The sequence below is a fragment of the Mustela lutreola genome, chromosome 4 (assembly GCF_030435805.1).
Source record: "Mustela lutreola isolate mMusLut2 chromosome 4, mMusLut2.pri, whole genome shotgun sequence".
Lineage (NCBI taxonomy): Eukaryota > Metazoa > Chordata > Mammalia > Carnivora > Mustelidae > Mustela > Mustela lutreola.
Window position 1 is genome coordinate 1002642 of NC_081293.1, and position 25945 is coordinate 1028586.

At 57.9% G+C, this 25945-nt stretch overlaps 1 protein-coding gene and 1 long non-coding RNA gene across 10 annotated transcripts in view; one reads left to right on the forward strand and one right to left on the reverse strand.

The window, feature by feature from the left end:
• Window positions 1-2928: 2928 nt before the first annotated feature.
• Window positions 2929-25945, reverse strand: part of LRRC27 (leucine rich repeat containing 27) — a 28603-nt gene continuing 5586 nt past the window's right edge. Inside the window, exons 5-12 of one of the 9 annotated variants that reach the window (XM_059172777.1) lie at window positions 23202-23260; window positions 17225-17365; window positions 15188-15539; window positions 14055-14249; window positions 11596-11692; window positions 10084-10202; window positions 8441-8789; window positions 2929-3257 (exon numbers count right to left, since the gene is read on the reverse strand). In XM_059172777.1, coding sequence (XP_059028760.1) covers window positions 3114-3257; window positions 8441-8789; window positions 10084-10202; window positions 11596-11692; window positions 14055-14249; window positions 15188-15539; window positions 17225-17365; window positions 23202-23260 — 1456 coding nt within the window. In that variant the 3' untranslated portion in view covers window positions 2929-3113. Of the gene's footprint in view, window positions 3258-8440; window positions 8840-9253; window positions 9504-10083; window positions 10203-11595; window positions 11693-14054; window positions 14253-15187; window positions 15540-17224; window positions 17366-21951; window positions 22154-23201; window positions 23261-25945 lie in introns of those variants that run through there. The other 8 variants (XM_059172778.1, XM_059172775.1, XM_059172779.1 and 5 more) reach the window with 8 other exon arrangements.
• Window positions 6054-10621, forward strand: LOC131830522 (uncharacterized). The gene is made up of 4 exons (XR_009353196.1): window positions 6054-7844; window positions 8058-8585; window positions 8671-8843; window positions 10139-10621. It is a non-coding gene; the product is annotated as an uncharacterized LOC131830522 (long non-coding RNA).

The window sequence follows — 25945 nt, forward strand, 5'->3', positions numbered from 1 at the left end:
TCACCCCCGAGAAACAGCCCTGCAGAGCCTGATGCGCAGGAGCCTCGCTAGCCCCTGGGGTGGGGGGGTTGGCAGGCGGAGTGACAAGCCGGGACTGTGGGCCTGGGGTTCCGCCAGGTGGGACTGTGCCCGCAGAGGGAACAGAAACGGGACTCTCAAGGACAGTGGGCCCCAGCCCTGGGGGCGGCTCCGCCTCTGGAAGCCGCCGGCACCCGGACCCAGACCCAGATGTTGGAACGTGGCACAGCGTTCTGGAGGCACGGCACGGAGACGTGAGTTAGTCGTGCGGGGCGTCTCCTGGGGTGTCCTGACGGCCGGGGCACCCCCCACCTTGCCGCGTCTTCTCACCAATGACCACCACATGACCCGCAGCGAGGGGCCCCCGGCGGCCTCCTGGGCCCTCATTCTCCTGACGCCCATTACCCTCATCAGGCACGTTCTGTACTGTGGTCCTCAGCAGGCCCCACACCAGAAAGCGGGGCGTCTGTCCGCTAGAGCATCTGCTCTTCCCCACAGAACGCGTTGTAAGTGACCGCCGAGTTACAGCTCTCAGAGCTCAGAGATGTCCTCACAGCCCATCTCGCTGAGGGCTCCGCATGCCTCCTGCTCTCAGCCCCCAGGCCTCCCGAGGTCCCCTCCAGGCAGGTACCCCCTCGCCCACGCCCAGAAGGTCAGTGGGGGGGCAGTATCGCAGGGAGGGGCCTGTGCTGGTCCTTCGGAGCCAAGTCCAGGGGACAGCATTCCCAGGCACACACCCAACCTTCCTGCGGTGACAGCGGAAAACCTCTGGCCAGCCCTGGAGGTCCGGTCCCCCACGTCTGCACGGCGCTCCATAGGCCGACCCAGCGACCGCATCTCACCAGGAGGAGGAGAACGGGGCCCGCCGCGAGCACAGGGATGCGGGCCCCACGGGGATAGGACGGGCCCGGCCGGGAGCACGGGCACGGGCATGGCAGGCCTCCAGCTCCAGCGTTCCCCAGCAGGGAGAAATGGAGGTCATGGTCTCATGCTGGGAGGTAGGGGGTGTTTTCCCAGTGAGCTCCGGCTCCGCAGGGACAGGGCCAACCGCTCCCAGCCCCATACTGTGCCTTTCTGTGGACGGGAACACACGCAGCCCCGAGCCCCGAGACCGTTCTGCCCTGTGGGGATGGTGCAAAGAGCCAGCCTTCGTCTGGACGCCCGAGAGGACAGACGCCAGGAGCCCCAGCGGCCCGTGCGCCCCACAGCCACCCCACTCGGTCCAGCAGTACCACCAGCCCCTGCTGACGCGCAGGACCTCCGTTAGACTCGGCCCGGGCGCCGCCCTGACCCTCACGCCGCAGACAGCCTCGGTCTGGTCCGGCCCCTCTCAGCAGCCAGCCGTGCCCCGACCCTGAGCACCAGCTGTGCTTACCTGAAAGTACCTCTGCCCACGAGGCCTGCGGCCACGTCTTGGCCACGCTGCCACACCGGGGGCTTCTGAGACCCGGGTGCGGGGGCAGGAGCATTTCTCCTGGGCTGGCTGGTGGCCACGTGGGGACAGCAAAGGGCGCGTGCTCCCGACAGCATGGTGGCTGGTGGGAAGAGAGGGGCCCCAGCCGTGGGCCAGGCATGACCCTCCCGAGGCCCCGGCCTCTGAGGAAGCCTAGGACGGCACGATGGGCGGGCCGACGCCCCCGACGACGGCCTATGGGGTGGCCCTGCCCCGGGCTGCGGGCAGGCAGTCGCCCTCCTTGGTGTGTGCCCCAGGAGAGCCCAGCCTCTGCCCTGCCGGCCGCAGAGCCCCAGAACCAACCCGAGGCGCCACCTGCAGGAAAGCTGGGGTCACGGCCCCGAGACCTGCTGGGTATGTGCGCGGGGCCATGGCTCTGCTCCGGGAGCAGGCCCGGGGTGGGGACACCTGGCCACGGGCCCCCCCGTCCCAGCTCCCAGCACAACCTCTGCTCCCTGCCGGGGGCCTCCTGGCCCTTCCTTCACCTCTTCCTCCCTCTCCCTCCCAGGGCTGCGGGGCAGAGGAGGGGGTCCTAGGACACACCATCCAGGCCGTCAGGAGCAGGAACTAGGGAAGGGGAGACCTGATCACGCAGCAGGGGGGGCACCAAGATGTCCGTCAGGGGCCAGGAAGGGCTCCCCTGCCCTAGGCCAAGTCTACACGGCCCGGGTCAGGAGCAGGGCCAAGCTAGGACAGGCCTCTAGTTTGACCCCTACTGCCCCGAACTCCTGCAGCGTCGCAAGGCACAGCCAGTGGGTTCTGCGCGCTGGCCACGCGGACCGTCACCCCAACAGTTCTTAGGAGGAGGGAGAAGGAGACCGCTGGCTAAGCCAAGGGAGGGGTGAGGAGTGGCCCCGGGACAGCGGCCTCTGCCCCAGGCTCCCTCCCCTCTAGGCCAATCCACTCGCCGCCCCTGTGTGGAGCTTGCGGGTGGGGCCAGCTCTAGGCTGTGTGGGGTCCCCGGGTGAGAGATGAGCTGGTGCTTGTCCCCTCAAGGGCAGCGGCACGGGAACAGCACACCAGGGTCTGGTGGGGGTCACTGGACCCAAGGCCTGGTCTAACCACCTCCCTCCCACCCAGAGGTCAAGGAGCTGAGAAGTCAAATGAAGGACATTTTCAAGGTTAAGGCCTGGAGTTTAACGCTCAACCAGCCGGCCCTGCAGAGACGAAACCGGGCCGGGCCTGCCCGGCGTGGGTGAGGCTGGCTGTGAAGGGGGGGGCCGAGGTGCGCCAGCAGGAAAGGGAGGCCGCGGGAGAGGAGCAGTGTAGGGGCTGGGGGCAGGGAGGGCGCTCACGGACCTCCAACCCTCCCTCCGCCGAAACGCAGGAGTCCGCGGACACGAGGTCACATGCGTGACCGGGGCGGCAGGGGTGCGGGGCACAGGGGCTGACACGCAAACACGCCACCCGCCTGATGGGCAGAGACAGGGGCCTGGGAGGGAAAATCGCGCGGCCGGTTCGCAGACTCTCTTTTATTCCAGCTTAAACCCTGCACAGCCTCCAAAGAGCCGCAGACGAGGCCGTGAGAGGCAGCCCTGGTGGCGTCGGACCCCCCCGGACGCCCGTGGAAGGGGCCCCGGTGAGCTCCTGAGCGGGACTGAAGGTTCCGGCACAAGCGTCTGTCGGGGTCCTCGGACGCAGACTACTTCAGTTCACACCACGTACCGCAAGGCCGGGAGGCAGGCGGCCAGAGTGGCCGGTGTCCGGCGAGAGCGCCCAGCCGGCGGCTTCGCGTCCAAGTCGGCCCCAGGCTCACGTGCCTCGCTTCGTCCTGCGGCTTTCTCGCCTTTTGGGAGAAAGGGAGGGGGAGAGTGAGCGGGCTGCGGGGCCTGCGCGAAGGCAGGGCTGCGGTCCAGACGCACGCACCGGCGCACAGGCCAGCAGCACTCTGGCCCCGGAGCCCGGAGCCCGCCTTCCCCGAGGGGCCTACTCGTCCCGGGGCTGCTGAGCAGCGGGGCCGGCTGTGCACGCCCTCTGTCCCTCGGAGGACAACGGTCTCTTCGGTCAGCCGTGAGCTGCTCCTCCCGGGGTCCCCGTCAGGCCCTGCCTGGCCCCTTGGCCGGCAGCTGTTGGAGTAAGCGCCCGGTGACGGAGGGATAGAGGCTCTCCTGCTCGCACGGCCAGGGTCCGCCCCCTCCCTGCCCACGATCCCCCTCCCGATCACGCCGGACCCGGGAGGGCAGGGCTGCAACTGCCCCCTCGCCCCAGAGACACGGCCACAGGACCCGGGGTCCCTGACCGCTGAGGGAGATCCCGCGTTCCTCGCCAGTCCACTGGGCCCTTGGGGGGACAGAGTGGCCAGCACGGCGGAGCATGTCTTTCCTGCCTCTGCCCTGAGAGACGCTGGCCAGTGGGAACCTGTGTTTGCTGCACTGTGCCTGTCCCATCCCCCAAGGAGGGGCCCGTCCTCCGAGCTCCCCTGTGTTCCTCTGTTCGGCCTCCCTGGGGTGTGACCTGGACGCCACCTGCAGCCCAGCACAGGAGGTCCCCGCGCATAGAGCCGTCACAGCGGGGGTGACGGGGACGTTCAGGCAATGTCACGAAGACTAGGAGAGCTCTCGCCTGCCCACTGCAGCACGTGGGATTCGGGGCGCCAGCCCTGCACGGCCCCAAATCCGCCGGTAACTCTTCATTGCCCCAAACTTCGTGAAGAGCCCACTACTGGCCAGAGCCGCGGCCACTAGTACATGCTGTGTGCGCCGTGTGGGTTCTCCAGGGAACGATGACCCTTACTGCGCCCCCAGAGATCACACGCCCTGCGAGGGGGCACCGGGCTTGCCCCCGGGGCGACTGTAGCTGCTGCCCATCCAGCGGTGTCCACCGCAGACCGCTTCTTCCCCGCAGAAATCGGCGTTGTCTGTGGATTAAGAACTGCTCCTTCGGAAGGCTTCCCTCGTCTTTGACACACCCGTGACAGCGTCCGCGATGTCCTCCGCCCTTGGCCGGGTGCTCAGCCTCCTCTGCCTGCCCAGGAGACACCCTGCAGGCTCCTCGCCGCACTCCGGCCTGGTGACCCGCACAGTGGGTGGCCTGGGGGCTCCCAGGCGCTCTCTTTGTCGGCGTCTTTTGTTCTGGAATATCTACTCCTCTTTCCCGCTCTGCTGCCTTGTTTGGAGAAACGCACTCTGCGGTGGCTTCCCGAGGAAAGCTGTGTGGAAAGTGCTGTGTCTGCGACCCCGCCCGCGAATGCCCCGGTCCTCTGCGGGCCCCTGGCCTGGGGACTGGAGCACAGCACTCCCCCTGCCCCCCGGGGAGGAGTCCACTCTGGCTCCTCTCTCCCGTCAGCAATCTCAGGTCTCAGTTTCAGATCAGAAAGCAGAGGCTTCCTTCCTGCAGAGCCGTCTTCATGGCCCCCCCGCCGGGACATTGGTCACGATCCAGGAACTGACGGGGTGTGTTGTCACCTGGGGTCCGCAGTGCCCGCCAGGGCTCACTCTTATGTTGGACAGTGGCAGGTGTCCGTCACTGCGCGGTCACAGTGGCTCCGCTGCCCTGAGCGCCCTGCTCCTCCCTCCCGGCAGCCACCAGTCCCCCTGTGTCTGCAGAGTTGGGCCTTTTTCCAGAACGTCATACAGCCGTCACCTTCTCCGCTTGGCTCTCTGACCTGGTAACGTGCATTTGTGGTTCCCTCAGGTCTCTCTATGGCATGGTAGCTCATTCCTTTTTAACACCAGATGATATTCCGTGGGACCCGCAGACAGGGCGTCTCGACTGTTCCTGGTGACGGAGTAAAGCTGCTGCAGACATCCGTGAGCAGCTTTAGCGGGGACCGAAGTTTTCAGCTCTTCAGGTAACTGCCAAGGAGCACAACTGCTGAGTCTCCAGGTAAGAGTACATTTGATTCTGTAACAAATTACCAAACTGTTGTCCCAAGTGCTGGCACTTGGGACGTCCCGCGTCCCCACCAGTGGTGAACGAGAGCTGCTGCTGCTGCTCGTACCCTCACCGGCCTCTGGTGGGTCAGTGACTAGGGTTAGAGCCGTCCGCACGCATGCGAGTGCTATCTCTTCCTTTTAACGTGCAGTCTCCTAATGACGTGCACTAGCGGCATCTTTTCCAGCACGTCATGCCTCTGCATCTTTTTTGGTGAGGCGTCTGCTCAGACCGGATGCTTGAGCTCTGTTTTCTTTCTACAGTCTGGGTAGCAGCCCTTTATCCAGTGATGTGTTTTACAAGTATTTTCTCCAAGTTTCTGTCTTGTCTTGTTCTTTTCACAGCATCTTTCGTAGAGAAAACATTTTATATTTTAAAAGAAGTTATCAATTTTTTGCGCAATACCTTTGGTGTTGTTCTATGTAAATACTCCCTGCCAACCCGAGGTCACCTGCCCTTTCTCCTGTTGTATTTCCCAGCGTTGCCATTTCACGTCTTACCTTTCAGTCTGTGATGCGCTTTGGGTCAGCTTCCGTGAAGGTGCGCGGTCTGGCTCTCGACTCCTTGTCTCGCACGTCTCCCAGCACCATCTGCTGAAGACGCCGCCTTCGCTCCGTCGAACGTCAGTCACTGCCCTCCCTGGGTCTGTTTCTTTGACCCACTGGCCCGTCTGTCTGCTTTTTCACCAACGCCACACCGTCCTGATTACCGCACTTCGCAGGGAGCCTTGAGGCCGGGGAACGCCAGTCTCCGACCTTGTGCCTCCCCTTCAGTGTCCGTGAGATTCTGAGCCGTGTGTCCTCTGCATCCAAACGTCAGCATCGGTTGTCGACAGCCGCAGCACAGCTTGCTGGCTCTTGACTGGGACGGTGTTGAATCCCTGGTCTCCCCATCCATGAACATGGGATGCCTCTCCACTCACTTGGTTCTTTGATTTTGGCATCAGAGTTTTGTTTTCTCGGATGGATCCTGACATATTTTGTTAGATTTGTATCTAGCACCAGGTTCTTAAATTCAAATCCCACTCAGTTGCGGATGTACTGGTAAGCAATTGGCTATTATATATTAATCTTAGACCCCGCAATGTTGCCATGATCACTTCTCAGTTGCAGGAATTTTTTGTCAATTCTTTTGGGTTTTCTACATAGACGATGTCATTTGAAAACAAAAACAGTTGTAGCTCTTGCTTCTTAATCTGTGTATCTTTTACTTTTCTTGTCTTGTTGCAAAAGCTAGGACTTCCCACATGATGCTGGAGAGATGTTCCGAAGCAACGTCCCTGCCTTGTTCCTGACCTTCAGGGGAAGGGTGGTTCTAGTTTCTCACCACGAAGGATGACGTTCACTGTGGCTGTACGAGGAAGTTCACTGTATTAAGTCGAGGAAGTTCCACTGGTTTCCTTGTTTGCTGAAAGCTGTTATCACAGATAGACGTTGGTTTTGTCAAATGTTTCTTTCTGCACCACTAACACGATCATGTTATTTCTCTTCTTTATTGTTACAGAAATTCACCTTCAAACGCTGAATCACCCTTGCACACCTGGGATAAACGGCACTTGGTCATGGTGTCTAATTCTTGTTATATGTTGTTAAGTTTCATTTGCTAATTTTTTTGAGGATTTTTAAAAAAGATTTTATTTATTTATTTGACAGACAGAGATCACAAGTAGGCAGAGAGGCAGGCAGAGAGAGAGGAGGAAGCAGGCTCCCTGCTGAGCAGAGAGCCCAAATTGGGACTCGATCCCAAGACCCTGGGATCACGACCCGAGCCGGAGGCAGAGGCTTAACCCACTGAGCCACCAGGCACCCCTTTTTGAGGATTTTTGCATCAACGTTCGGGAGAAACTGTAGTTCTTCTCTCATGTGACACCTTTGTTCTGATATCAGGGAAAAGCACGCTTCATGGAATGAATGATGATTTTTTTTCTGTCTGTGTTTTCTGGAAGGGATTATAGAGAGCGGGCATGATTTCTTCCTTAAATGTTTGATAGAATTCACCAGCGAACCCAGTGGAAAATTATTACTGATTCAATTTCTTTAATGGCTAGCCATCCATTCAGATCATCTATTCCTTCTTGTGTGGGCTCTGGCAGGTGGCGTCTTTCTGGGAACTGGCCCATTTCATGTTAGGTTATCAGGCTTGTGAGCACAGAGCTCTTCCTAACACCAAACAGACTTTCGCTCCACAATGTGAAGCTTGAGACACAGACGTTTAGAAGCCATAGGTCGGGCTCGGGGTATTTAAGGAGGGGTTACAGCTGTAGACAACGGATCTGGAGAGAATAACGCTGACTCGAGGGCAGGAACCGTTCTCTGGGCTGGGAAGGAAAAGATTCTGAGAGGAGGGGAGAGTCTGATGGGGGGATCCCCATGGCACGGCCCAGGCTCTCTGCCTGCACTCCCTCTTCCCCTGCCCCACACCAGGCCCACGGAGACAGGTGACAATGGAGCCGTCCGACGGGCTCTGCGGGCAGCTTCGGTGCGGAGCCGCTGCATTAGGGGTGAGACCCACAGGCCAGAGCGTGGGCGGCCGGGGAGAGCAGGCAGGATCTCCTACACCCGTGGGCAGCAAGGGCACGGAAGCATCTGGGTCAGCCCACACAGATTCTCTGAGTCAGTCACTCTAGGGAGGGAGCACCTGGGTGGGTAACTGCGTCGTTCAGGGTGGGAAGCTGCCATCACTCTCATGACCCCGACCCCTTCTGCACACACAGCAGGCACCTACCAGGACCTGCAGACGGATGCACATGGCCAGCGGCTGCGTAAGAAGAGGCCGGCCTCCGCACTCCGCACCACACCAACACTGGCGAGCCTGCGGCCTGGCCGCATCTCTCACGGCCCCACCAGGCTCTGCTGGGCACGAAGCGTCAGCGAGGACCCCACAGGCGTGTCCCTAGCGTCTCCACTGATCATGTGGTGGCACAATGCATCTGTGGGCTCGGTTGCCGTGGAAACACTCCCCTGTCCTCTAACCGGGATCCCGGGCAAGCTGGGAAACGGTCCCGTGATCGGAGAGAACACGTGCTATGAAAGGTGTGGCTCGTTCCCAGATTCTTCCCGAACAGTTTATTTTTACCCATAGCCAACAAATACTCACATCCTCCCAATCCCGTGTGGCAGGCCCGATTTCCTCGAGGAGCTCCATCCCCTGAAACCGTCCTCTGCGCTCGTGTGCTTTCTGAGGCTGCTGTTTCGGGTTTTCTTCCGGACACCCCTCTCGGAGGGCGCTGGGGACACGAAGGGTGAAGGCGAGGACTTTACACGTCGTGTCGAGTCGCAGCGACTCCTCTGCCCACACAGGGGAGAACATGTTGCTTTTCCCTCCAGGCCACCCGTGGTCCTGGGACTCAGGAACAGTCATGACGCGCGACGGCGCAGTCACGGTGGGGCCACGAGAGGCCATGAGAGGCCACCTGTTCCCCCTCCAGGCAGCAGCTCGGGCAGGCCTAGGTGTTTAGAAGCGGCGAGAACACACACTATGTTGTCAACTTCAAGTCTAGGTAAGAAACGACACGTTCAGGACCGAAAGCTACACGCAGGGGAAGGTCTCTGTTTTTGTAGGAAACACAGAGTTATAGCAGATCCTTAAACAGGATGTACTAGACCAGGATTTTAGACACACTGGCTCTGCCAACATCAGGGGTTCGGATGAAACATATTCTTGTCATTAAATACGAGGACGCTGAGAGGGCAGAGCCTTCTGGAGGGTGTGCTGCAGGGGCGGCAGTGCCCGGCGTGCACCCTGGCCGTGGAGCCGGCACTGAGTCTGCTGGGAATGCAACCAGCTCCCCCTGGCCGGGTCCCTCCCTGAAGGCCCGGCCCCACCCCTGCAGCAGGGTCTATGCTGGCTTGGCAAGCTCCTCCCAGCAGCCCCCCAACCCTGCCCCACAGAGACCTCGAGTGTCCACACCTCTGAACCTGACTACAGGGTGGTCGGAGGCCAGGGCTCTCTGACAGCGACACTCATGAGCTGTGAAGGGACATTTGCTGTCCATGTTCATCTAAATCATTCCACGTGGCCAGAGGTTCATCCCATGTGCGGACTGGCGAGACTGTCCCCAAGTGTTCTAGGCACGAAGGAGGCATAACTCCCCAGAAAGAACAGCCCTTCGCAGTTCACGCGTCCCAGGCCTCTCGCGACACACCTAGTGTGCAGCGCCCTGGAACACACAGCACGTGCAGGCCAGGCGGTCGGGCCGGTCCCCTGGCAAGGCTCCCCACACCCACAGCTCACTTCCACTTGGGCTTTTGGTGCCCAGAGTGGGGCTGGTGCAGGTCAGAAGGGAGCAGCTGGAGAAGCATGAAGGGCCCAGGAGACAGTGCCCAAGCCCCGGGGTCTTCCAGCAGTTTCCCCGGCTGCCCGTGGCCCCCCGGCGAGTCTGGGGGGCGGTGCTGGGTACGGAGCGGTGGAATCATAGCTCAGTGCCTCGTGTGCACAGATTTAGTTCGGGTGGGTCACCGCGCCAGCCGTGCCTGGCAGCGGCTGCGGACAGGTGCGGGGCTCAGCAGGCATTCCCGGGGGCCACACGCTAGGTCGGCATCGGGACGGAGCGAGCACGCCCCCGCAGCGTGAACACGGGTGACAACAGAGACGCAGGCCCCCCAGCAGCTGTGGTCGCTGCAGGGGAGCGTAGGCACCGCCCCCACTCCCTGGAGCAGGCAGGTGGCCGGGCCCTCGGCAGCTGCCCAGGAGCACTGCACGGTGGGGGCGTCTGCGTGACTTGGACCCTGGGTACCAACCTCTTGTCTTTACTTGCTTTTGATGACTTCTCTCTGCTTGACCTCACTTTTCCAGACGGATCTGCCGGCGTCTTCTCACTGTCTACCAGACCCACGGCAACAGGAATCTTTGAGCCCGCCTGGGAGAACATCAGATGTTTTCAGGAATCGGCGGGAGCACTGCTGTCCACACAGAGCCCGGTGCCCGGCGGTGCCCATCCTGCCTCCACGGGCAGCTGTCTCGAGGAAGCCACGCGCCACCCACTCCTGCCCCAGTCGGCCAGACGTGGGCCGTGGGAGAGCAGGGTGGCAGGCCCGGGGATGCCAGGAGAGCCAGGAAGTGGGTCCCTGCCCGAAGTTCGGTCACGTGTATGACAGGTCCCAAGTCCCTCCCGTGGACGCAGCTGTTTCCGGCTGCTGAGTTTCAGGCGAGGGCAAGCGCTCGCCCACCGCTGAGAGGCCGAGAGAAGGGAGGTCGCGTCCTCAGCGAGCCCATGTCGCGAGTTCGCGGCTCAGCGATGAAGGACCTCATGCACCCACACAAATAAATGCTGAAGACCCCAGAGCAGTGCTTCAGTGTGGGCTTTTTGGGACACAGCGCACTACGATTCCAAGTGAAGACCTCAGCGACCACGGGCCCCGGGTGGAGAGGAGAGAGAGATCTTGGCTATTCCCCCCACTCCTGGGGGTGACGTCCGAGAGCAAGACTGATCTCTCCCCAGCACAGGGGCACAGACCTGTGTGTGTGTGTGTGTGTGTGTGTGTGTGTGCCCGTGCACATGCACCTGTGTGTGTACCGGTGTGTGCATGTACCCGTGCGCTCGTGTGTGTGCACCTGTGCGTACCCCTGCCTGTGTAGCTCTGCGCGTACCTGACTGTGCCTGAGTGCGCACCTGTGCCCGGGGATCTCGTGTGTGTATGTGTGTGTGTGTGTGCGCGCACGCGTCTTCAGTGCAGCTGTGTGTGCACCTGTGCCCAGGGATCTGCGTGTGCGTGTGCACCTGCGTGTGCACCTGCAGGTGTTCATGCTTCCGTGTGCCTGCCTGCGAGGAGGCTCGCCCCTTCGGCTGTCAGGAAGTCGGGCAGGGGGAGGCCAGGGCCAGTGCAGGAGTGCGGAGAAGGGCAGGGCGGGCTCTGGCCTTACCAGGCCGCCTCCCGTAGGCGTCTAAGTGGGATCCGCGTCGCGCTCACTCAGGGTGGAGTGTGCCCCGTACGACCCGGGAGCTGGCGTGCAGGTACAGAGGGGACGTCGTGCAGCCCCCCGCCCTGACCCCCAGGCTGCCCCAGCCCAGGACCCCCAAAAAGACACTGTGGTGTGCCTCAGCCTTAGGTGGGGGTACTTGTCCCTCCCCTCCACTGGCTAAAGACCCGACTCCTCCCATGGGAAGGACACAGGGCGGTCAGAGGGCCACAGCAGGAGGTGGCTGGGCTGCAGGGGGTCTGCTTGTTGTCTGGCCTTAGGCTCCGTCTGCATTGCAGGGACCACCATGCCCCAGGGCTGGACAGGACCCCTCCTCCCACAGCCCCCCATACCAGACTCTGCCACGGAGGCAGGGGCTCCCTCGGCGCCTCCTCCGCTGTCCTCCTGGTCTGGGAATGCTCCCGCAACCCGCACAGCACTCGCTCGTCTCTGGGGCGGGGGGATATGCAGCACCTTAGCGGCATAGCCCGAGAGAGCCCCAGCAGAGCTCTGCCCCAAACCCGTTTCTGTCCCTCACCCAGACACACGGGAGCAGCTCGTCTGCTCCTGTCCTGCAGCTTCGCGCAAGGGGACAAGCAGGACCCCCAGCCCCTGCCAGCACTGGCATCAGGACCCTGCCCCCAGAGAACAGGCCAGGTTCTGGCTACCAGCTCGGGTGTCAAAGGCCTTCATGGTCCCCTCCCTGCCTCTGCACCATCACCCACGTGCCCCTCTGCACAGTGACCCCCGCCCCTGCACCGTCACCCCCCTGTCCCTCTGCATGGCACCCCCCCTGCACTGTCACCCCTCTGCCCCCGCACTGGGCCCTCCCGGCAACAGCACCCCTGCCTTACTGCCCGCAGCACAGAGGTGAGGCTGAGCACCAGACCTTTGCGAAATTTCTGAACTGAACATAAAAGCCAAGCCCTGGCTTGGCTGGAGGCTGCTCGGGGGATGGGGTCCCAGCAAGTCCTCGCTGGCCCCGGGCCTCACCCACAGCACACTCGGGGGTCCCCCGCCTTCCTCTCCTGCAAGCACGCTGCTGCACCCTCCCAGGGGTTCCCGAGCCCCTGCCTCAGCCGAGACGGGCTCTCCGCTGCTCCAAATCCAGGCACGACTCTCCGCGGCCGCACCCCTTGCCCCTGGACACAAGGCCTCCAACTGAGCGTCTTGGTGAAATGAGACGGAAGCGACCCAGCCTTTGTGAGGCCCCGGGGTGAGGTTCTTGGGTGGTGTGACGGTGGCCCGCAGGCCGTGCTGAGTCGAACAGGACAGCACTCTGCCCGCAGCCACCAAGGAGGCCACGGAACATCATCTCAGGCCGACGGCAGGGAAACCAAGAAGAGAGCGTTCCCCTGCCCTTGAATTCAAGAGCTTCTTTCCACGGAGGAGTGCGGCACCGCGGGCAGCGCCCGAGCCGGCCATGCCGGGGGGCAAGCGGACTCCCTGCCCCCTGCTTCCCGCCGTGATCAGCGTTTCCCCAGGCACCAGTGCCCTGCACACTGTCCCGTGTGCCGTCCGGACCACAGGCTGGGCCGGGAGGGGCAGAGATGCCACACGGGCAGGTGCCGGGGTGGCCACTGTCACAAAATGCCACTAAGAGATGGGGCGCAGCGAGGGAGGAGGGGACCCTGGCGGTCAGGGCCAAGTCCGTGCATTTGCTCTAGGAGGGCTCCGTCGCGAGCCCACACACGGGTGTGCCCGCTCTGCAGACCCACCCTGCAAAGCCGTGCGAGCTTGGGGTGAAGCAGCAGGACCTGCCTGCCCTGGAGCCCGGACTCCTGCCAAGGGCCTCTTTGAGGGTTCTCGGGGGGATGGCCTGAGCTCAGACCGGGTGGCGGCCCAGCACCTGTGGCCCGGCGTGACCCTGCGGGCTGGCAAGGACTCCCAGTGCAGCACAGACACACCCCGAGGCTCACCCCAGCCCAGAGCTGGGAGCCCTGTGATGCCCGCAGCTCTGAGGGCCCGAGTGCTCCCTCCTGCCACAGAAGGGACTGGATCCCCAGGACAGGGTGTCTTCTGGGGTTGGGGGGGACCAGGCAGGTGCACCGCTGACACACTACTTTGCCAGCGAGTCTGTCCCCATCAGGGTCCTGAGAGAAAATATGCTCACACAGGATGATTTTAGGGCTGAGGAAGGTCTGTTCGCAAGGGCAGCGGCGGGCGGCCCCCAGGGCCAGAGCAGGAGCCCGGGGCTGGAATGGGGCCGCAGCCACCCCAAGCCCCAGAAGGAGAGACTCAGGTAGACTCACAGGGAGGCACCAGGGGAGAAAGACCCTTCTTCTCTCCCTCCTCCCCAGTCTCCTGTTGGGGTCCCCACTGGCCAAACCCAGCCAGGAGAGGGGCACTGGGGTCTGACAGACGCAGTCCACACTGGACAGCCTCCCAGGGCCCAGAGCTCAGGGGAGATGGGTGGTTGGCGGAGCTGGAGGACACAGGTGGCCGTGAGCACAGGCCCCAGCTGGGCTCCTACAGGGCAGACCAGATCACCGCCGCCAGCGACACGGCCCATGAGCTGGGACAAGAGTGGGCTGTCTCGGAGCGCACGTCTGCAGCGTGGCCTTTCCTCAGAGCAGAGCTGTGAGCAGGGGACTGGCAGGAGGGAAGAGGGGCTGAGAAAGGAAGAAGCCAGAGAAGAAGGTGGCAGGCGGGCTGGGGAGGACACGGGGCAGCCCGAGTCTGCGTCCACAGCGGCCCGAGACCAAGCCAGACGGAGAGCAGAAGCCGCCCCTCTCCAGAGAAGTCGCCTCCACCAGGTCTGGCCCCAGACCCCCACGGGAGCAGGACCACAACGGCGCGGACAAGCACTCACCGTCTCCGCTGCCCCGTTGCCGCCTGCTTCTCCCGGTGCTCACGGATGGCCGCAGTCCTGGTCTCTTGGGGCCTCCTGGTGGGAAGCCCGGTGCGCTGCAGAGATGGTGCCAGGGCCGGCAGGACACTCATGACGGAGGGCAGCTTCTTCCTACAGTCCCAGCCCCCACGATGCACACTCGCCCTTGGAGGGCCCCTGCTAGAACCCAACATGCACCGTGGACAAGCAGGGCCTGGGGGACAGACGGCACGGCGCGGCTGCCCTCCTGGGGCCCCACAGCCTGGGCGCCCTGCTCCCGGGGCTGCGGGCCGGCTCCGACTCTGAAACACCCGCAGAATCCCGGAGCGCTTGGGCCAGGTAGCCGGGACTCAGCAGGGCGAGCTCCCGAACCTGTTCAGAAGCAGATCCGCGGCCGGGGGAGGACGGGGAAGGAGAGGTTTCCACGAGGCAGGCGTGGGACTGTCAAGGCCGCGTCACAGCCGGGCGCCCACCTCACATGCTTCCCCTGCTTCCAAGATGGTGACCCGTTCATCAGACCTGACCGAGTTTTCAAGCCCCAGAACCGGGGAAAGAACAGCGTGATAAACCCCGAACACCTCCCGCGCAGGAAGTGCGAGGTTTCCGTCCACTTCTCCACGCGGCTCGGCCCTGCCCATGCACGCTCACCCGTCCAAACAGCCCGTCCACAAAGCTGGACCCCCACAGACAGGCCGGACACATGTCCTTGTGTCCACAGAGCTCAGCTGTGTGGTGCCGTGAGCCAGAGCAAGCACGAGGGTTCTGTGGCCCCCGCCCCCACCCCCAATCCCTGTCCCGGCGGAGAGGCACCCCCCACTCCGAGAACACATGGTCTACATTCACCAGTAAATACTCCCTTTACATGTATGTTCACGCTTGCGTGCACAGGGACACACACACACACACACACACACACACACACACACTCGGGTCTTCTCTTGTGTAAGCCTCACTGTGGGGTCCACGCTCTGGGTAACCACCATCCCAAGCCAGTCTCGGTGTGCACGGCACAATAAATGCTGGCCGGGCACGGCCTGGCATCCGAGAAGTTAACTGCAAAATCACATTACAGCTCTGGAAAGATCCAAAAACACGCCACAGCTTCTAAATTTTACCTGAACACGTGTCTCGGGCCAGAGTGCTCTTTCTCCTTCGTGTTTAATGCTGCCCTGAGGTTTGGGGGCAGCTCCAGCGGTAAGAGCTGGTTTTCAAGCAGTTCTGCTCGCTCCTGCTCGACGATCTCCTGCCTCAGCTTCCAGAAGCGCTTGACCTCCTCCTCGCCCGGCCAGTCTTCCGAGGAGTCGGCGGACCTCCGCAGCTCACTCAGGTCTAGCTCCTCGACAGGCGGGACAAAGGACGCCTCCCGGGAACGAACGGCGTCTTTGTTGGGCGCAGTGTCCTCCTCAGATAAATACAGTGAGGGTGGCGGCAGCTCACTTAGGTTCATCGTTGTAACTGGCGAAATCACTAAGAGAACCACACGTTCTTGTAGTAGACTGGACTGGGATACCAGCTCCCCAGAACCAAACAGACCCAGTGACCAGCTCCCTCTGCAGAGAAGGGGGTGCAGGCTCCATCTACAGAGAAGGTCTGGGTGGGGTTCAGGGTGGGCTCTCTCTGCAGGGAATGCCTGGGGGGGGGGGTGGGGAAGGCCCCCCTGCCCCGTGGCCATCACACTCCACATGAATCTTTTAATATCTTTACTTCTTACCAATTTTTAGCCCATATGCCTACTGTTTCTCTTTGGAATACTTTTGGTGACTTTAAACACTTTCATCTCTAGATAAATTACCTGGAAGAAAATTCGCCAGGAATACTCCTGCCTTTAGGACTAGGCTCAAAGGTCCCCTCACGAACGGACCAGCTCTGGACCAGCTCCGGACGAGTAAGCCCAGCCTCCCACGGCAGCTCCCCCACCCTCACCGGAGAGAACCAGCACAGGTCATGCTGACACAGACTCCTTCTTGGCTTTGGGTTTCTCAGTGATGGCAGTGGATTCTGATCCGCAATTAAGAGGTCAGGCTGGTATACTCTCTGGGAAACAAGGAGATTCACGATTCCTAGTAACAGGTTGGCAGCAGACAAAACAGACGCATGAGCTGACCGCTGGCGCCCCCACATGCTCTTGGCCTTCACCACTCCAGAGCCTGCTGGCCTCACTTCCTGCAGGGCTGGAGACCTGGGCGCCCACCCCCAGGGGAAGCCCTCGACTCAACCAAGTGTTGCCGGTCCCGCGGCACATGTGCCCTACTCCCTCGCTCTGCTGGGAGGAACTCCCAGACCTGAGCTCAGCAGTGGTCCCTGACAAGTGTCACCTCGTAGATCACCAGTCCTGACCCAGTCAACATGGGTGGCCCCCAGGAGGCTACGTGTGACCGTGGAGGCCCCGTGGGGCTTCTGCTCCACGTGGCAGCCAGCAGGACCAAGCACTGGTTCAGGCCACATCTGCCCCACTCCGCGCGATGCTGGCTTCCTCCTCTCCCTCCCCATCCCCCCTGCCTCAGCCTCCACGCTGGCCTCTGGGACCTCCTCCCCGGTCAGTTACTGGCCCTTGACTCCTGACTCGGGAGCAGCTTCTGGGGGACTCAAACCAAGACACTTTGCAAATATAATCAGTGTTTTAAAAGTAGGCATACGGGGCCATTTGTTTGGATTTGGGATGAAGGTGATTGGAGCACGGCAGCACTGTCTCATCACTTCGGGCGCTCCTTACGTTACCGAGGTGGACTAGATCACGTATATAACTACCGTGGCTGTTCCAAATGGATGCGTTTTCTTCGCTCTAGAAGTCACGTTTTAGGTAGTGAATGTTCAGCTATTCCGAAGTGAGCATCTGGAATGCTTACTTCTTCATCGCGCGGCCACAATCCTCCCTGATCTCTGCCTCCTCTGAGTGTGATGCTCGCTCACCCCCCACAGGCTCTATCAGGGGCATTGAGAACGCCAACCCAGGAGCACAGAACCAAGAAAAGACACGGCTCTGGCAGGTCAGTGCAGACACCCGAACCCAGTGTGAGTCCCGCAGAGGACACGTGAGGCCCCTGTGTACTCCTTGTGACATCATTAGGGACCAGACAGCCTCCCTAGTCCTGGCTTTAAAAAGCACTAACTTCAGTGTTATTGCTGTTTGTTGCAGTACTTGTCCCACAAACCTTGAGAAGTTAAATCTTGGAGGGCAGCATAGATCTGCAGATAGGCCAGGATCGCACGCAGTCCCTTCTGCACCACGAGCGGAGCGGGGAACTCCAGCGGGCAGTGTCTCAGGTTCAGTGCTTTCAGCGAGGTCACATTCCCTGCACGCAAGAGGAAAGCCCAGAACTTCATACTCTTCCATGGAATCGACAGGCAGAGGAAATTTTTTGCACATTAAAGAAAAAAATAAAGACTTATTGAGGATTTGGGGCAGACAGACAGATGTCTGCACTTTACTCTGAATAAAGCCTGCAGGGAAGGCAGAGCGCAGATGAACCTCAGGCCACAAGAGTGAGTGAACGAATGAGGGGGCGCAGGAAAACCGGCCTGAGTGGGGGCGCAAGGTCACCGCATCACGTCAAGTGCCTGCGTGCAATGACAAAAACCCCTCAAAGGGATATAAAGGAAAGGCACATGGGACCCACACTCAGGAAACAAGCAGTCACTAGAAACTGTCCTCACATCAGTTCAGATATCGGAGGAAGCAGACAACTTCGAAGGAGCTACAAATATGTTCAAAGGAACGCAGAAAACCATGTTTAAATAATTAGAGGAAAACATGGTAAAATGACTCAACGAGTCTTTAATGTCAACAAAAACAGAAATTCTAAGAAAGAACCAAACAGCAGTCCTAAAGTTGCAAATACGAAGCCCAGAAAGAAAAGTGCACCAGAGGGACCAACAGCAGACACAGATGACAGAGGAGACAAGCGAACTCGAGATAAAAAGCATCCGTGCTGACGATCAGAGAGAAGAACGGTGAAACCAGGGGCGCGTGGAGGTCAGTGGAACAGCAGCACGTGTACTGACTGGTGGGAGTGCGGCGAGCCCCAGGGACGAGGGGGGCGAGCAGAGCGGCACATGAGGACACTGGGCAAAGGCTTGGGTGACAGACATCAGTGTAACCTCCAGGACGTTCAACGATCAAGTAAGATGAGCCAAAGGCAATCACACTTAGAAATGTCAAAACCACTGAAATGCAAAGAAAAGTAAACGATCTTGAAAACAGCGCAAGAGAAACATACACACAAGGGGACAGCGAAAGTAACTTCCAGCTGAAGAGAGTGGAGGCCAGAGGACAGGGAACAACATATCTGGGGGCTGGAGAATCCTGCAGATCAAGGGCCCCGAATTCACCAAAACCGTCCTGCTGCAGGAAAAGCGGCTCCCCGGAGCCGGCCCGCAGCAATGACTAAAGTGAACTTGCAACTTCCGAACTCCCCTGCCGTGCACACAGTCTCTTGGCCAGCTCAGCACCCCTGCACTAGACACATGAGCTTAAGGGCAGAAGACAGAGTCTGGGAACATAAAGACAAGTTAAGAGGAAGTGATACAAACTGGAACAAAGAGAGAGGGCTGGGAAAAGAAGAGTGGGTCTGAGGCTTGTGGGACAGAATCAACACCCCGACAGCCACGCGCCTGGAGGCCAGGAGGAGAGGAGAAGGAGCAAGAAGCCAGACCTACAGAAATTAGGTTGACAGCCCGGGACTTTCCAAATCTGATTAAAGACATCAGTAAACACATTCCAGAAGCTCAAGGAGCCCCAGATAAAGTAAATACAAAGAAAGCCACACCCAGGCACATCACAGGCGAACTGCTGAAGATTAAACAGGAAGACAGACACAGGAGATGCATCCCCTTTAAAAGAAAAGCAGTAAGAACGACAGCGGACTTCTCAACAGAGGTTAGAAGCCAGAAGACAATAAAGACACTTTAGAATGAAATCTGGGTTCTTATACTCTTGTCAAATATTCTTCAAAAATGATGGGAAAGTCAAGATGCCTTTTTAGAAAATCAAACTTGAATAATTCATTACCAAAAGCCTAAATGACAATAGCAAAGACAGATCTTCAGGCTAAGATGGTCATTCCAGGTGGAAGCAGGGAACTTTGAGAAATGTAGGGTAAACATGTAAGAAAATATAAATAAATACGGACAGTTGAAGATGTATCTGCGATTTACAGCACGACAAAAGCAAAATCTATGAACACGACAGGACAGAGGAGGGAGGAGGCAATGGGAAGAGCACTCACGTCTACAGACGCTCGTCGGTCAAGGACGTGCACGTGGCTCCTAGAGAACCACTTGGCAATGCTGCACATGGTGCATTGAGGGGATCCTACTTCCAGCAGTGCTGGAGCAGCTCCCATGAGATCAACTCTGCAGGAGACTGTTTGTGGAAACCGGGAAAGACAGAAGTGAAAAGCAGGCAGAAACGAGAGGGGGAACAACAGCTCCAAGAAGAGAAAGACACGAAAGAGTGTAGTATCTGTACAGCTTTCTGGACCACACGGGGCAGCTGCAGCAGACCGAAACCCTTAAGGTCATAACGACCTGCGGCGTCAGAGGACGGCCTGCAGAGCTACCACAGCCCCTAAAGAGTGAAGGCCTGGACTCCAGAGAGGGGACAGTCAAGGGGAGCCTTCCGTCTCCATGTACATGGTCTTTACAGTCCTGAACTTCCCACATGTGGGACAGCATGGCCACAGCTACTGCCCTCTGCCAGACAGACAGAGTTCGCAGTCTGTCTCTGTCCTTGCAACGTAACTACCTATTTATAAAAAAAAAAAAAAAACAATACTCTAAAGAGGAATATAACAGAATCCAGAATCTCTGCAATGTATCTATCATGATATCCAAGATATAATCCAAAAAATTATTAAAGGAAAAATATGTTCATATCAAATGAAAAAATAAGAACTCTCAGTAGAAAATAGTAACTAATAAAATATGAAAACCCTAAGATTGACAATACAGTATCTGAACGGACATCACTGGGCAATGCTCACAGCCGGCTGGAGACGACAAGGAAGGCTCATAACCTTGAAGATGTCATCTTCTCTGAAGAGCAGAAAAGTGTGGACTTTAAATGTACAAAAGGTCAGTGATCTGGGAACAATAACAGCAATCCCAACAAATAGGTAAAAAGAGAGACCAGGAGCAGAAAAATATTTGACGGCTTAATGACCAAAATATCTCCCAAATTTGGTAAGAGATGTGAATTTAAAAACTGAATAAATTCAACAAACTCCGAGGAGGCTAAATGCAAAGAAAACCACAGCTAGGTCCCTCATAGTCAAACTGCTGAAAAGCGAAGAAAAAGGTTTCTTTTTCAAGAAAACCTTGAAAGTAACTGAAACCAATCATCACAGTTGATAAAGGAGAACCAAGAATGAAGGACCTCTGAGGCCTGGAGTCGGCGCAACTTCTTTAAAGTCCTCGATTAAAAAAATCCAACCTTAATTCTAGATCAACAATGTCCTTTACGAATTAAGGCAAAATAGGGGGGTGCCTGGGTGGCTCAGTGGGCTAAGCCTCTGCCTTTGGCTCAGGTCATGATCTCAGGGTCCTGGGATCGAGCCCCGCATCAGGCTCTCGGCTCAGCAGGGAGCCTGCTTCCTCCTCTCTCTCTGCCTGCCTCTCTGCCTACTTGTGATCTCTGTCTGTCAAATAAATAAATAAAATCTTTAAAAAAAAAAAAAAAAGAATTAAGACAAAACAGGGGCACCTGGGCGGCTCAGTTGGTTGGGCAGCCGACTGTCGTTTCAGCTGTGGTCATGGCCGCAGGCCCCGTGCTCAGTAGAGAGTCGCTGGTCAACCTCTCCCTCTGCCCCTCCGTTTGTTCATACACATGTGCGTGCTTTCTCTCTGTCTCTTAATAAATAAAAAAATCTTTAAAAAAAACCCACGAAAATTAAAAAGGCAGAGATTGTCTGACTGGATAAAAGTGAGCCCAACCACATCCTGCAACACGAGCAATGTGTTGTAAACACAGACAGGTTGGAAGCCAAGGAATGAAACCATGTGCCATAAAAACAGTGAGCAGAAGGTCGGAGGACCCACAGATGATGGGGAGTGAAAGGCTAGCTAAGGACAAGACTGTGAATTTATTCAGTTTTTAAATTCACATCTCCGCCCCCCTTGTGACATCGGTGACATTCCTCGGGCACTGCCGGCTGCCCTACATTGAGAGCAGATGGTTAAGGAGCAGAGATCACAGTCCTGCAGGACAGGAGTCTCCCTCAGTTTACCAGTGTCCTCTGACTGACAACAGCCTAACTTCCAGAAGACTCTAACTGTCTTCATGTTGGTACCTCATTAGAAAAACAAAACAAAACCTAGCTTGGCTTGACAATAACCAGGCCTCCAGCATCCTGACAGTCAGTCCTTCTGAACCCCTCTGTCCTCACCGCCCCAACTCCCGAGTACATAATAGCTAGTCCTCGGGGTCACAGGGCAGCAGCGCTTCCTGCCCATGGATCCTGGCCCCGTGCCTTAATAAACCACCATTCTGCACCAAAGACGTCTCAAGAATTCGTTTTTGGTCGTCGGCTCCGGACTCCACCCCACTGAACCTCACCTGTATCTGAAACTTCATCGCTAATACATACTGAATGGCCAATCTCCACATCACCGGCCATCAGAGAAACGCATATGAAAACCACAATGCCGTAACGCTCCACACACCAGAGTAACAAAATTAACAACGGAAAAATCCCAAATTTCTATTCAACCAATAACATAGTATCAAAACACATAAGGTAAAAGCGGACAGATCTAAAATGAAAGACAGACACGGCACAACCATAGTTCACGATTTCAACACGGTCCTTCAGGCACTGACAAAAGAAACAGACACAAAGGGATGTAGGTAGTTTGAACGCTGGGATCAAGCGACATGACTAACCCAATACGTGGGACATCGCATCGCGTGGCCGTGTGAGCACACACACGCTTCTCTTGTGCACCAGGCGATGCTTGCCACACAGAATGCATCCTGGGCTGGAAAGCACACCTGAACAAGTTTTGAATAACCAAAATTACACAGCGTATGTGGCATTAAATTAGAATTCAACCAAAGAAAGGGAATCAGAAAGTCTTCCACTGTGTGTAAATGAAGCACAACAGGGAGAGCCCATGGGTCACAGACTATTCGAGAATGTCTTGTGCTGAATGACAGTGGAGATGTACAATGTGGGGGCTTGTGGGGGCAGCTAAGGCAGCGCTGGGGGGAAATCACCAGTCGTGACTGCATGGATTAGGACAGAAAGGCTTAAATTGGTGATTTGGCTCAGTCGGTGAAGCGTCTGCCTTCAGCTCAGGTCCTGATGCCGGGGTCCTGGGATCAAGCCCCGCATCAGGCTTCCTTCTCCGCGGGGAGCCTGCTTCTCCCTCTGCCTCTGCCTCTGCTTCTTCTCCCACTTGTGCTCCCTCCCCCTCTTGCTCTCAAATAAAATCTTAAAAAAAAAAAAAAAAAATCAGTGACCTAAGCTTCCAACTCAAGGTTAGGGAACGGACAGCAAATCCAACCTAACAAAACAGAGCAAAGAGCAGAAGAATGGGAGGCGGACAGACGCAGACCAGAGAACATCGTCTTCTGCGTCCTCCTCACTTGACAGCCGGGAAAAGGAATACGGATGAAAGCACTAGACTTACACACGTCCCCACGTGTACACCCCAGCAGCTCGGCGCTGAGCCTGAACCGCGCGTGCCCTGCACCCCGTACCGGTCTGAGTCAAGTCCAAGGGAGGGCCCTTTAAACGTGCACTGTCAGGGAGACGCCAGCGGCCAAGCTCGCCAGGGGAGCAAGGAGAGGCCGTAGGACCCGCAGGCTCCCGGGAGGGAGGGACAGAGGGGGACCGCCACTGCGCAGGGCAGCGCTGGGGCCGGCTTTCCTGAAGGTGCGCTCTGGCTCCGCAGCCCTCCGCGGTTATTACTTCTCTGCTGTGTCCTACCTGCCGTGTGGATCTACGTTCCAACATGACAGCTCCCGAGCGCTGTGCTGTCCGAGCCCGGGAAGGGTGGAAGGGGTACGGATGACGAAAGCAGGAGCCAGCTCGCCCCCGGGGGCTTGTCTCCTGTCTCCATCACAGGCTCCCTGAGCTTAAAAGGGCAGCAGGTTAAAGCCAGCTTTTATTTTACTGTTTGAACACTTACCCAGCTCCACAGGCAACTTTTTGATAGGATTTCTTTCCAAAAGCAAAGTTTTCAAATGCCTTTAAAACAAAATAAAAAATATATAATTTAAAAAGCAGAAAATGAAATGACCATTCCCAAAATACACCATCGAATTTCTTCCTTCACCGCCTCTTTAAGGAGACAATGTCGCTGCAGGTGCACACGCGTGGCCCACGGCTGTCCGCCCACGCGGCTCCTGGTCTCAGCACACTGACCCTCCAGGCGATGTCTGCTGGGGGGCTGCCCTGCCCCTGTGGGACGTCCGGCAGCATCCTGCTCTCTACCCACCAGTCCAGGGGGACGCCATCCCGACGCCGTGACAACCAGGAAATCTCTGGGCCTTGTCGGTGCTCTGACTGCCGATCTCGGTGCTCCCTGAGGTGTGCGGGAGGGACCCCAGCCCTCGGGGATGCTCCGTGAGCACATTTTCCCAGTGAAATACTTGGGAGCCTTCTGCCACACTGCACACCGCCTGCGGGGTCACTCACAGTGAAGGGCCCGGGGCAGTCTCAGAACAAGCCGGGATGAGGGACGTTTCTCCAGGCCTTTGACTCCAGATCCCTAGTACCTAGTAACAGCTCCTAGAAAATCTGGCACAAAATGTACCCCGGAGAGACAGGATACAAGGTGCCCATGAAAAGTTACTCAGCCATGGGGAAACACGAAGATCTCATGTTAAATTCGGTCTTGCCCCTTTTACCCTACTATGCTGCTTTTTCCACATTTAATTCTTTTTTAAAAGACTCATTTATTTATTTATTCGACAGACAGATCACAAGCAGGCAGAGAGGCAGGCAGAGAGAGAGGAAGAAGCAGGCTCCCCGCTGAGCAGAGAGCCCGATGTGGGGCTTGATCTCAGGACCCTGGGATCAGAACCCAAGCCGAAGGCAGAGGCTTAACCCACTGAGCCACCCGGCCCCCAGGTGCCCTGTTTGCATGTTTAATTCTCAAGACTGCATCATACACTAAGGATTAGTTTCTTTTTCTCCTTCCCTTTTTAGGGACCCTCAGCTGAAATCTGACATAAAAAGACCACAATACCCTGAGGCTCATGTCTCCAGCCCCGGCGGGGGGGGGGGCATCCAGGCAGGGGGCAGGTCCCCCAGCCCCAGCCGCCCTGTATGCACGTCACCCTGGGCCTCCCAGGACTCGGGGGGATTGCTGAACCCACTGTACTACCCCGTCTCCAGGGACAGCCTGCCACCAGCACACCACCCGCCCCACAGCGCAGAGTGGCCTGTCTGGGTTCCAGGCGCGCAGGGACACCGACCCTGTGGGGCCGGCTGCCTGCCCCGGTGGAAGAGACCTCACGAGCCCCTGGAGAGGGGCTTCTCATCTATCGCTGACCTCAGCGGCCCCAGGAAGCCACCAGGTGGGTCGAGTGACTAGAGGGGGTCCAAGATGCGTCCCCCGGTTTCAGTTAGGGTTAGGGTACCGAGGAGCAGCTGGGCACACCTACAAATCCCATTAACGACTCCGCACGGTGAGTGGGAGGAGCCTTCTCAAGCCTCATTCCTCCTCGAAGGTGAAAGACACTAAATTCCCAACATCACAGCAGACCAGAGTCCACAGGATTTGAAGGAAAAAGGCCATTTTACAGGCGGACAATTCAGAGCTCTAGTATTCCAGTTAAATTAAGGTTAATTTTTGGATCGGCAACCCCAAAGGGAAATCAGATTACTTGAAGATTAGGCAATTTTCTTTCCATTTGCTCTCTCGGCTTTCCCTTCTTATTTGAAGTTTTAAAGGAACAGACTTTATCCATTGAACTTTTCTTGATTACACAAAGGTGCATTATTTCAATGTCCCTTCAACCACTTGTTTTGGGTTCAGCCCCTTTTAGTTGTGGAACACAGAAAGCAGGCGGAGGACGGGCAGGTGCTGGCCCTGCACAGGACGGACAGACCTGCAGACCGGGGGCTGCAGGTGGGCGGGCGCCCTGGGCTCCCCAGCAGCAGGTCCTGTGGGTCAGGGTGCCCCTGAGCACGGCTTGCAGGCCTGGGGGTCTGCAGTGGTGGGCGGAGGCCATGGGAACCTGCCATCCCCTAGAAAGCGTGTCCAGGCAATGATCTGTGTGGATAGTCTCGTGCACCTCGAGCAATGAACTGACACACTGCTGACCCCATACATACTATCAGCAGTCACCCCCCCGTGATGCCGGCGACTTCCCGTGGAGCACACACGTTCACACCCGGAGCCGGAGCTGCCTTGCCAAGGGGTGCACTTACTGACGTGTGCGCATCCTGGCTCGCTCTCTGGGCACAAGCTCATACGTCCAAGACAATGAGAGGGGAGAGCATTAACACTGGCGCTGCTTTAATTAGGCTTTTCGGAAAGTTTAAGGTTTTCAATAAGCCCATAATTACTTAACATTTCTGATTAATACGTTTCAGCACTTCGCAAGCTAATCTAATTTTAATGACATAACGGGCTATAAATCACATGCAAAACTGTATCTTAAACAATACTAAGCAGCTGGCTTTGACTGGCAAAATCAAAGAACTCTGAAGCTGGGGGACTGCGGGCTTACTTTCTAGGAAAGAACAGTGCTTAGGCAACGGGTTTTTGCTTATTTGCCCTCTGAGTAGCAATCCGTCTCCTCGAGGTGCGGGCACCCAGCTGCAGGACAGAAAGCACGGAATGACCCTCGGCACCGAAGACGAGGACCTGGGGATGGACCACGCCCTCCCGGCCCACCTGTGACTGCAAGCCGGGAGACCGCG